The sequence below is a fragment of the Oncorhynchus mykiss genome, chromosome 31, assembly GCF_013265735.2.
Source record: "Oncorhynchus mykiss isolate Arlee chromosome 31, USDA_OmykA_1.1, whole genome shotgun sequence".
Classification (NCBI taxonomy): Eukaryota; Metazoa; Chordata; class Actinopteri; order Salmoniformes; family Salmonidae; genus Oncorhynchus; species Oncorhynchus mykiss.
In genome coordinates this window covers 43,753,767-43,766,434 of record NC_050571.1, presented here as the reverse complement: position 1 = coordinate 43,766,434, position 12,668 = coordinate 43,753,767, and the positions used below count along the sequence as shown (strand labels likewise).

Below are 12,668 nucleotides of genomic sequence, written 5' to 3'. Positions count from 1 at the left end.
TGAGCTGAGAAAAGGCGGGGCTTTACCTAGCATAGACTTATAGATGACGTGGAGCCAGTGGGTCTGGCGACGAATATGTAGTGAGGGCCAGCCAACTAGACCATACAGGTTGCAGTGGTGGGTGGTATAAGGGGCTTGGGTGACAAAACGGATGGCACTGTGCTAGACTGTATCCAGTTTGCTGATACATTGGAAGCTATTTTGTAAATGACATCGCCAAAGTCGAGGATCGGTAGGATGGTCAGTTTTACGAGGGTATGTTTGGCAGCATGAGTGAAGGATGCTTTGTTGCGAAATAGGAAGCCAATTCTAGATTTAACTTTGGATTGGAGATGTTTGATGTGAGTCTGGAAGGAGAAGTTTACAGTCTAGAGGTTAGTTGACACCTGGAGGTTAGTTGACACAGTGTCCAAAGAAGGGCCAGATGTATACAGAATGGTCTTGTCTGCATAGAGGTGGATCAAGGAATCACCCGCAGCAAGAGCGACATCTTTGTTATATACGGAGAAAAGAGTCGGCCCGAGAATTTAACCCTGTGGTACCCCATAGAGACTGCCAGAGGTCTGGACAACAGGCCCTCCGATTTGACACACTGAACTCTGTCTGAGAAGTAGTTGGTGAACAAGGCGAGGCAGTCATTTGAGAAACCATGGCTGTTGTGTCTGCCGATAAGAATACGGTGATTGACAGAGTGGAAAGCCTTGACCAGGTCGATGAAGACGGCTGAACAGTACTGTCTTTTATCGATGGTGGTTATGATATCGTTTAGTACCTTGAGCGTGGCTGAGGTGCACCCGTGACCATCTCTGAAACCGGATTGCACAGCGGAGAAGGTACGGTGGGATTCGAAATGGTCAGCGATCTGTTTATTAACTTGGCTTTCAAAGACTTTAGAAAGGCAGGGCAGGATGCATAGCGGTCTATAACAGTTTGGGTCCCTTTGAAGAGGGGGATGACTGCGGCAGCTTTCCAATCTTTATGGACCTCGGACGATACGAAACAGGTTGAACAGACTGGTAATAGAGGTTGCAACAATGGTGGCGGATCATTTTAGAAAGAGAGGCTCCAGATTGTCTAGCCCAGCTGATTTGTATGGGTCCAGGTTTTGCAGCTCTTTCAGAACATCTGCTAACTGGATTTTGGTGAAGGAGAAGCTGGGGAGGCTTGGGCAAGTAGCTGCGGGGAGTGCAGAGCTGTTGGCTGAGGTTGGGGTAGCCAGGAGGAAAGCATGACCAGCCGTAGAGAAATTATTCTTGAAATGCTCTCTGCGCTTTTAACGGACCTCTGAGACTATCACAGTGCAGGTGCATTTATACGGAGACTTGATTACACACAGGTGGATTGTATTTATCATCATTAGTCATTTAGGTCAACATTGGATCATTCAGAGATCCTCACTGAACTTCTGGAGAGAGTTTGCTGCACTGAAAGTAAAGGGGCTGAATAATTTTGCACGCCCAATTTTTCAGTTTTTGATTTGTTAAAAAAGTTTGAAATATCCAATAAATGTCGTTCCACTTCATGATTGTGTCCCACTTGTTGTTGATTCTTCACAAAAAAATACAGTTTTATATCTTTATGTTTGAAGCCTGAAATGTGGCAAAAGGTCGCAAAGTTCAAGGGTGCCGAATAATTTCGCAAGGCACTGTAATTAGCTGGTTAGCTACTGATGGCTAGCTACTGATGGAGGATCTGGCTATAAGGTCTAAAACACATAGCATATCCGTATCACATTGGGTGAGGCGGGTTACCGGAAGGTATATTTAATTTAAAAATGGAAAAGAGATAGAAAATAAGTAGAAATATATACGAAAAATACAAAAAGTACACGAAAGAACGACAAACCACGTCTGCACTGCTACGCCATCTTGGTTACTTTCACATAGGATTCATGGTATGTTGCCTGTAAAAACAATTGGGCTCCTGCTCCATTTGTCTAAAAATGGATCCTGAATAGACTATAGAAACAGAGGTTGTTTATCAAAAAGCACTCCTTCCTGGAAGTCCTCAGCAAAAATACTTCAAAGACAAAAATCACAGTCTATGGTGGCTGAGGTGGGGGTTTTCCTCTTCATCTTCAAGGTGAAGTTCTAAAAGAGGAAGTCAAGCCCGGGTGCTTTAATGTGGTGTCTTTCATTAGCTGCACTTCCCCAGATAACTCAGCTCAGCTCTTCTCCAAGTGTCATCATCCTCCAAAAATATCTGATCTCCCCCATTAAAGTGAAGGATTTGAGAGAGTGATACACACACAAGAAACACACACCTATGAGGGGTAGAGAATGTCAAGAAAGACACACTGGACAAAACATAAACACTAAGACCACATTAGAGAGTAGTGCTTCCTCTCCATTGTATTATGTCATTGCACAGCACTCTGATTAAGCCAATTTTGTTCCACATTATTCTGAATAAATGACATTTCACTCCTCAACTCCTACCAAAGCACTGAGTGATGAATCAGTCCTTGCTTCCGAGTTTAATCACACAGCTCTTCAAGAGGGATCCATTTAGTTTAAGACTAAATGGTGATCTCATTCAAGATACAGTATTATAAGGAAAGCTAATTTAGCTAATCAGGCAGTTAGCCTGTGCACATGCAGTAATTAGATGGAGTGCATGGCTTTGATTTATGTGCTCACTGCTCATGTCAATATCATTATGCTATCAGAGTTCAGACCTGTAAATTGATTTGTCCGGTTTGAAGGGAATATATGTGTGGATGATTCATTCAGCTCAAAGGTAAAGCAAGTAGCACCAGAATGGTGTTGTATATGATAAAGATAATCTCTGATGTGCCTGAACAATCAACAAGTGCCTTGTCTCAGGTGGAAGTAAATAGTAATAAAACATGTGAATAAAAATATGTTTACCACTTATTGCAAAAGAGGAAAAACTATTAGTAAAGTTAAAAACAATATTTATCAGCCAAATTGTTGCAGCTGGATTTGATTAAGTATGCTGTTCTAGCCTGTCTTCCAAACCTTTTGGAGGGTTGAACTACTGTAACAGTAGGACCTGTAGTTTGATGAGGAAGATAGATAGGGGAGACCTTTGATGAGGGAGATGAGGCCAACCATTCCCCTCTGAAAGCTTGGCAGGATTAGGCTGATGGATTCCCGGGTGCAGAGAGATGTGTCTTCAGGCTGCTTCTATCAGCTACTTCTGTCTGAACTCTAAATGAACAGATCTGTTATCTAGACCCCACTCTGAGCTCTCTCGCCCAGCTCCACTGTTAATGAGAAGTGCTCTGAGATGTGTACATTATTAATAGATGAAAGGAGGGAAGAGAAGGCCACTCATACATCATTAAACATAAACACGCACACACTCATGTCTTTAGGTGGATGTGGATGCACACAGTAATGTATCCTATTCCTTACTTGGAATCAATACTCTCCACTTTTTAGTGTACTTCTAGTTGTGCTGATCTGGATTGAGGTGGAAGGAATCCCTGCTGACACACGAACAGAAGCACAGAGCTGAACACACAGATCTGCATCCACTAGATTAAGGTCAAACAAGCATCCATCCACTCCAAGAAAGCTATTTTGCGATGCATGCCTTTTATTCTGCCTGGTGAGTGTTTTTCATGCATAAGGATGGACTGGCATCACTACTCTGAGGATTGTTTTTTGGTATTCGCCTCCTATATTAGGATCATGCTGTGAGTCTAAGGCCCCAGAATCAATATTCAAAGGAAATCCGAGACATTTAATGTCATGGATGTTTTTACTTTTGATATAGATACATGCAGTGTAAATTAATTCGATTCTGCACCATTACACCCACCAATTTTCTGTTCAGCAAGGACACATTTATAGGCTATTTGATAATTTTGTGTTGATAAAACCCCCAATTATTTCTTACCAGGCATTACACTTTTCTGACAAACTCTCATTAGACCTAATTTTCTTTATGTGGATGGTCCAGATTGCGATAGAAAATGCCTGCAATTTGCCATTAGTTAGACCGTTCTCTCTCTTTCTCAACCTCTACTTCTCTTTCTCTCTACTTCTCTCCCCCTCTCTCTTTTTCTTTCCCTCTCTCTCTACTCTCTCCCTCTCTCTCTACTATCTCCCTCTCAATCTCTCCTGCCTGCCTGCCTGCCTGCCTGCCTGCCTGCCTGCCTGCCTGCCTGCCTGCCTGCCTGCCTGCCTGCCTGCCTGCCTGCCTTCCTTCCTTCCTTCCTTCCTTCCTTCCTTCCTTCGTTCTGAGTACAGTCTTCCTTCACTGTTCTGGGGGTATATGACCATGATAGTGTTCCAGGAGACCTTTTTCTGTTAGAGGCTGTAATTGGCCTGTTAGCTGTTAAGACCTTGTCCGTTGTAAACTAAATGTCCCTGAGCTTTTCTTGGCCTGCTTGGAGGCCTCCGGCCAATGGGCCTTAAAACTGATACATTTCCCATCAGCACCCTGGGGGAGCCTGTACTGCAGTTCAAAAGCCTGCACTGCAGCTCATAGGCAAGTAAGGCTGAGATCAGGCCTGTGGCAGTGTTTCTCATGCCATTACTTTGGCACGGTGGAAGTCCAGGTAGAGATTTGTCACTTCAATTATTTTCAATTGAAAACGTGTTTTTTTTGCAGCTGGTTAATTTTTGGCTTTTTTCCAACTAAAACAGAATCAGATCGATCAAGGGCTCTATGTGAATTGATTCTATTAAATCAATAATGGCTATAATTAAACTGCAAAATGATCGATTGTTTAGAACAACTCCTCACTAATCAGATTACAGCAAGGTTTTCATAGCATAGCCTACACTATAGCTCCAGACTAAGCATAGTAACCCAACCTAATCCACATTGATTTTCATCTACCTCTTTGACCAGTTAAATGTTGAAATAGAGGTTACACATTGAATCGATCCCTGCCAAACTTTAGGCAGTGCATTTTTTTTGTTAAATGGTAGAACAGGTTCAGTCTTAGACATATTTGTATTCAATGCTTCTCTTGATGACAGATGTGTATTTTCAATGGCTGACGTTTCTTCTGGTTGGGCCAGCAAGCGTGTGCGCTAGTGTTGATCTTTCCACTGCTGCTTGCTATTCAGACACACGCCCTCGGCTCTCAAGTGAAAGAGAGCAGAGGGAACCATGCCAGACCTCTGTCCTCAAGGTCACTCTGTTAAATCCCTAAATCCCAGAGGTCAGTGCCTAGGGAGGGAAGGGAGTGATGGGTGAATGGAGAGAGGGAGGGAGCTAGCAAAGAGCAGACTGGAGGACAGAGAGACTCCGTGTGTGACGTGGTGAGGTTGAACTCAGGTGCAGAGAATGGACTAGACGAGGAATCAATGATTTAGGATAAAGTAAATACTTTACTGAGAAACAAGGGAACAGAAGAATCACAGTAACACTGGAACAAAGCAACAAACACTACAGTGGTTCCTCCTTTAAAGTTGCGAGTGTACACCGTGGGACTTACAGGTAATTTGTGGTTTAGCACGATACCCTGCGCCACCACTTCACTGCTCTAGACCAGCGCAAGGGCGAGTTAGAGCACTGATTATGCTTTTGGGTCCTACTGTGTCTCTGACAATGAATGGGCAACATAAACCTAAATAGACACGGATAATTATGCACGACTTCAGTATTGCTTACTAAAACTTTTGTTACACTAAGGTTTATTATTTTTATTATTTTGTTTTTATTATTTTATTAGGATTATTTTGCTCTTACTGTAGTGCTGTAAACCACATCTGACCGGTCTCGTTGTACAGCGACTGAGTGGTGCAAAGTCTAAGACACTGCAAAGCAGTGTTGTGCTGTGTTGCTACAGATGCTGGTTTACCCCATGTTCACCCCATGTTCAAGAGTGCCATTTTTCTCGCTCATTTTATATTATTTGAAAATGAAATCATCTCCAAAATATTGTTATTTTTAAAACCAAGTGATTATTATTATTATTGACACTAATAAAGGCATCTTTATGCTTTTATTAATAAAATAATGGTAAAAATACTATTTTCAAAATGCAGATGTTTATTTAGTCATGGATCCATAATGAATTACTATGGGAATAAATATCACTGAATGACAGAAAAATCCTCCAATCCTCTATATGTAATTATTGAGTCACAAATTTGAGTGTAGAAATGTTATGCTCCTAGTGTAACCTTTATTTAACTAGGCAAGTCAGTTAAGAACAAAGTCTTATTTACAAGGACAGCCTACTCCTTCCTCCCCGTCAGGAACCCCGGTCTCCCGCGTGCCCGCAGGACGCTGTGTTCATTAGCTAAATAGCCCAGTACTGTACTCCCGATAACATGCCAATGTATGTTATGTTGTGATTTTGAACATGAATTATGCCCCTCTTTCAGATTACTCTGACGTTTTTCTTACGTTGTACCCAATGATTTATGAAAACTTGCTCGGTAGGTCGATGTCCTCATTGTGGTTTTACATACGTGTTTAATACGTCTTTAGATGAATGATTATGATATGCATGTTGTTATATTTGGCAGCACTTATTTGTTTTTCCTTCGCCTCCAACCCCATTCGATGCGTGGAACGGATGTCGGTGGGGCTAGATCTAAATAAGGTGGATCATTTTTTTCCAACTCACAAAAGCTCTGATGAAGGCCGTGAGGCCGATACGTAAGCTTATTAAAGATCAATGATACTATCAAAATCAGTATGTGGTTTCCTTTTCCCCCTCATCTTGTCCAATTGTTACCATACACCTGCAAAAAGATTGCTCAGATGTGCGAGTGCCTTTTGAATTTTGAATTTTTATTTTCACTGAATCCAAATCTCCATTTGGAGAAATGTTATGCTCTTAGTGTAAACTTTATTTAACTAGGCAAGTCAGTTAAGAACAAATTCTTATTTACAAGGACAGCCTACTCCTTCATCCCAATCGAGGAAGTGAAACCCGGTCTCCCGCTTTACCTATCAAATGCTCCTCGAAGATGCCCTCTGGTGGTCAAACTAGCACTAACTAGCATTAATGGTACCAGTGGTTGGCACTTAAATAACGTGCCATAGAATTCTACGGCACCATGCAAGCTGCGCCGCAGTACGCTGCAACTTTTAATGGAGGAACCACTGTATGATTAGAAAACTTACTCGGGGGACAGACACACATGGCAACCTAAAATCAAGCTCCTGCAAAACAGAGACAGAAACACACCTCTTTTAAAAGGGGAAATCATAATGGCAAATAGATAACACCTGAGTGTCCTAATTGTCTCTAAGATTGTCTCTGGTGACCGGTGGAACCATGATACTTTGGACAATTCGTCTACAGCGTCTTACCATTTCAGGGCGTGAGGCCAGCAGCACTAACCTTGACCTCGACCAGCACTCTACCAATCTCTCAAAGCCTTCAACTCTTAGATTACTATAAACCTCATGATAAGATCAGTTCTAAGATCTCCTATGACAACACAGTTAGTTGTTGAGTGATGAGCTAAATCCTGTGGAGGTATCTGGATCCTATCGGAAACTGAGACTTATACGGTTGTCACTGATTTAAACCATCTCATTGCATTTATGCCCTTTTTGTTTTGACTTGTCAGTGAGACTAGTCAGTTTTGTTATGACTGATGAGTGAGGCTGTTTACATGACTCCTGTTTGACCTGCTGTAAAACAGCTCCAACTCCCCCTTCTGCAATTAGAGCTCCTTTAGTTGTTGTTGCAGTGGACCCTCTAAGGAGGGTATCAACGGTTAACAAGCCTCTGAGCCTCAACTATGCCTTGACTATTTGGTCAGTGACAACATGATGACTGGTGTAAAAACTGCAGTAAAATACAACACCTCTCTCTCCTCCGTTATACAACAGTTTTAACAGCCTTTGCCACGGCAACCCAAGGATGGGAGTATAATGAGAGTATCTGAGGTGCAGGAGACAGAGAAAGCAGAATTAGTCCTTTATCATATTAGACAGAGGTAGTAAGCCGGTGACGTCGACCACCGAACGCCGCCCGAACAAGGAGAAGGACCGGCTTCGGCGGAAGTTGTGACAGATGTATCAGCATTAGTCCTGTATTATACCAGACAGAGGTATCATCATTAGTCCGGTATTATACCAGACAGAGGTATCATCATTAGTCCTTTATTATACCAGACAGAGGTATCATCATTAGTCCTGCATTATACCAGACAGAGGTATCAGCATTAGTCCTGTATTATACCAGACAGAGGTATCAGCATTAGTCTTGTATTATACCAGACAGGGGTAACAGCATTAGCCCTGTATTATACCAGACAGAGGTTTCATCATTAGTCCTGTGTTATACCAGACAGAGGTATCATCATTAGTCCTTTATTATACCAGACGAGGTTTCATCATTAGTCCTTTATTATACCAGACGAGGTTTCATCATTAGTCCTTTATTATACCAGACAGAGGTATCAGCATTAGTCCTGTATTATACCAGACAGAGGTATCTTTTACTTTTTGAAGTATCAAGTGTTGTCTTCAGCCCTCCTCCTCATTAGCACCCACTGTTTATTTTGGCACCATGAGAGCAGTTTAGTCCGACTGCCAGCCGTCACACTTTTCCCTGTCTGTCAGAGGAGGTCAAATAAAGTAGAGAAAGAAAGCCCATTTAGGGTTGTGAAATTGTTTGGTTTGTCAGAAAACGTTGGTCTTTGAATTTCGTGATGTGTCCTTGTTTACTCTGAGCCTTTTACTCTAGGGATCTGTATGTGTTGGATTTACTGTGTAAGACGTTACACTTGGCAGAAAACCAGACCGCCGTGGGCTGTATGAATAGATGTGTGTTGGTAGCATTTGGCCAGAGATGTTTTAGTTTCAGAAGCTCTAATGCCTTATAAATTCCCTTCAGTGTCTGGATTTCAGTTTTTATTATCACCGTAATGTTTTGTGTTTGCTGGAGAAGTATTATTATTTACTGTGACAGTTAAACATAAACCAGCTTTTCTCTCTCACTGGCATTTTATTGGGTAGATTCTAGTTTAACTGTGTGTGTGTGTGTGTGTGTGTTAGTCCTCTTGTTCCTTCTGAGAGTGTGTGGTGTCGGTCAGGGAGGAGAAGCAGCATCATCAGGAGGCTCTCTTAATAGAGGTCAGAGACCGGGGGATTCAGCTAGGAGGGGATTGAACCTCTGAATTACATTTAAAGGGCGTGTCACTGTACTGACACTGTCTCTCGCCACTCTGAGAGCACAAAGACGAAGTATACCTCTCTGCTATTGCCAGACATGAGTAAAGACTCTATTTCATTTCCTTTGTAACGCCTCACAGGTTTATGGAAGATATTAAATAGGAAATGTGAGGAAATCGAACAAAGCAGACAAAATGATTTGAGACCATATCTGATTGTACCATATTCTGACTGACTCTCGCTCTCTTTTACAGAAGGGATTCATAACATGTCCATGGACTCCAGCCCAATGACAATGCCTATGTCAAACCCCAACGCCTGGGCCACAGCTATGAATAACCTGGGCATGGCTCCCATGGGCATGACAGGACAACCCCTTATGTCAGGTACAGCTACTGTATTAAAACCATAATCCAGTTATAATCCTAACCATACGTCTATTGTAGTTATAATCCTAACCATACCTCTACTGTAGTTATAACACTAACCATACCTCTACTGTAGTTATAACACTAACCATACCTCTACTGTAGTTATAACACTAACCATACCTCTACTGTAGTTATAATCCTAACCATACCTCTACTGTAGTTATAATCCTAACCATACCTCTACTGTAGTTATAACCCTAACCATACCTCTACTGTAGTTATAACCCTAACCATTCCTCTACTCTAGTTATAACCCTAACCATTCCTCTACTGTAGTTATAACCCTAACCATACCACTACTGTAGTCATAACCATACCTCTGCTGTAGTTATAAACATAACCCTACCTCTACTGTATTATAACCCTAACCATTCCTCTACTGTAGTCATAACCCTAACAGTACCTCTACTGTAGTTATAAACATAACCTATCCTCTACTGTAGTTATAACCATAACTCTACCGTAGCTAACACCCTAATCATAACCATACCTCTACTGTAGTTATAGTCCTAACCATACCTCTACTGTAGTTATAATCCTAACCATACCTCTACTGTAGTTATAATCCTAACCATACCTCTACTGTAGTTATAATCCTAACCGTAACCATACCTCTACTGTAGTTATAATCCTAACCATAACCATAACTCTACTGTAGTTTTTACCCTAATCATAACCATACCTCTACTGTAGTTTTTACCCTAATCATAACCATACCTCTACTGTAGTTTTTACCCTAATCATAACCATAACTCTACTGTAGTTTTTACCCTAATCATAACCATACCTCTACTGTAGTTTTTACCCTAACCATACCACTAATGTAGTTATAATCCTAACCATAACCATACCTCTACTGTAGTTTTTTCCCTAATCCTAACCATACCTCTACTGTAGTTATAATCCTGATGCTAACCATACCTCTACTGTAGTTATAATCCTAACCATAACCATACCTCTACTGTAGTTATAATCCTAACCATACTTCTACTGTATTTATAATCCTAATCCTAACCATACCTCTACTGTAGTTGTAACCCTAACCATATCTCTACTGTAGTTGTAACCCTAACAATACCTCTACTCTAGTTGTAACCCTAACCGTACCTCTACTGTAGTTATAACCCTAACCATACCTCTACTGTAGTTATAACCCTAACCATACCTCTACTGTAGTTATAACACTAACCATACCTCTACTGTAGTTATAATCCTAACCATACCTCTACTGTAGTTATAATCCTAACCATACCTCTACTGTAGTTATAACCCTAACCATACCTCTACTGTAGTTATAATCCTAACCATAACGCTACTGTAGTTATAACCCTAACCATTCCTCTACTCTAGTTATAACCCTAACCATTCCTCTACTGTAGTTATAACCCTAACCATACCTCTACTGTAGTTATAATCCTAACCATAACTCTACTGTAGTTATAACCCTAACCATTCCTCTACTCTAGTTATAACCCTAACCATTCCTCTACTGTAGTTATAATCCTAACCATACCTCTACTGTAGTTATAATCCTAACCATACCTCTACTGTAGTTATAACCCTAACCATACCTCTACTGTAGTTATAATCCTAACCATACCTCTACTGTAGTTATAACCCTAACCCTACCTCTACTGTCGTTATAACCCTAACCATTCCTCTACTGTAGTTATAACCCTAACCATTCCTCTACTGTAGTTATAATCCTAACCATGCCTCTACTGTAGTTATAATCATAACCATAACTCTACTGTAGTTTTTACCCTAATCATAACCATACCTCTACTATAGTTTTTACCCTAACCATACCACTAATGTAGTTATAATCCTAACTATAACCATACCTCTACTGTAGTTATTTCCCTAATCCTAACCATACCTCTACTGTAGTTATAATCCTAACCATAACCATACCTCTACTGTAGTTGTAACCCTAACCATATCTCTACTGTAGTTGTAACCCTAACAATACCTCTACTCTAGTTGTAACCCTAACCGTACCTCTACTGTAGTTATAACCCTAACCATACCTCTACTGTAGTTATAACCCTAACCATACCTCTACTGTCGTTATAACCCTAACCATACCTCTACTATAGTTATAAACCTAACCATACCTCTACTGTAGTCAACACTAACTCTACTGTAGTTATAACCCTAACCATACCTCTACTGTAGTTATAACCCTAACCATACATCCACTCTAGTTATAACCATAACTCTACCGTAGCTAACACCCTAATCATAACCATACCTCTACTGTAGTTATAGTCCTAACCATACCTCTACTGTAGTTATAATCCTAACCATACCTCTACTGTAGTTATAATCCTAACCATACCTCTACTGTAGTTATAATCCTAACCGTAACCATACCTCTACTGTAGTTATAATCCTAACCATAACCATAACTCTACTGTAGTTTTTACCCTAATCATAACCATACCTCTACTGTAGTTTTTACCCTAATCCTAACCATACCTCTACTGTAGTTATAACCCTAACCATACCTCTACTGTAGTTATAATCCTAACCATACCTCTACTGTAGTTATAACCCTAACCCTACCTCTACTGTCGTTATAACCCTAACCATTCCTCTACTGTAGTTATAACCCTAACCATTCCTCTACTGTAGTTATAATCCTAACCATGCCTCTACTGTAGTTATAATCATAACCATAACTCTACTGTAGTTTTTACCCTAATCATAACCATACCTCTACTATAGTTTTTACCCTAACCATACCACTAATGTAGTTATAATCCTAACTATAACCATACCTCTACTGTAGTTATTTCCCTAATCCTAACCATACCTCTACTGTAGTTATAATCCTAACCATAACCATACCTCTACTGTAGTTGTAACCCTAACCATATCTCTACTGTAGTTGTAACCCTAACAATACCTCTACTCTAGTTGTAACCCTAACCGTACCTCTACTGTAGTTATAACCCTAACCATACCTCTACTGTAGTTATAACCCTAACCATACCTCTACTGTCGTTATAACCCTAACCATACCTCTACTATAGTTATAAACCTAACCATACCTCTACTGTAGTCAACACTAACTCTACTGTAGTTATAACCCTAACCATACCTCTACTGTAGTTATAACCCTAACCATACATCCACTCTAGTTATAACCATAACTCTATCGTAGCT

General features: G+C 40.7%; 1 protein-coding gene across 4 annotated transcripts in view; it reads left to right on the top strand.

Annotated features, from left to right (window-relative positions):
• Positions 1-12,668, top strand: part of LOC110505197 (ecto-NOX disulfide-thiol exchanger 2) — a 310,546-nt gene that overhangs the window by 121,436 nt on the left and 176,442 nt on the right. For all 4 annotated transcript variants that reach the window (XR_002470708.2, XR_005041206.1, XM_021584251.2 and 1 more), the window contains exon 3: positions 9,321-9,452. Coding sequence is in view for 2 of the 4 variants with exons in the window: in XM_021584251.2 (XP_021439926.1) it covers positions 9,321-9,452 (132 nt within the window). In the remaining 2 variants the exon portion in view is untranslated. The remainder of the gene's footprint in view (positions 1-9,320; positions 9,453-12,668) is intronic.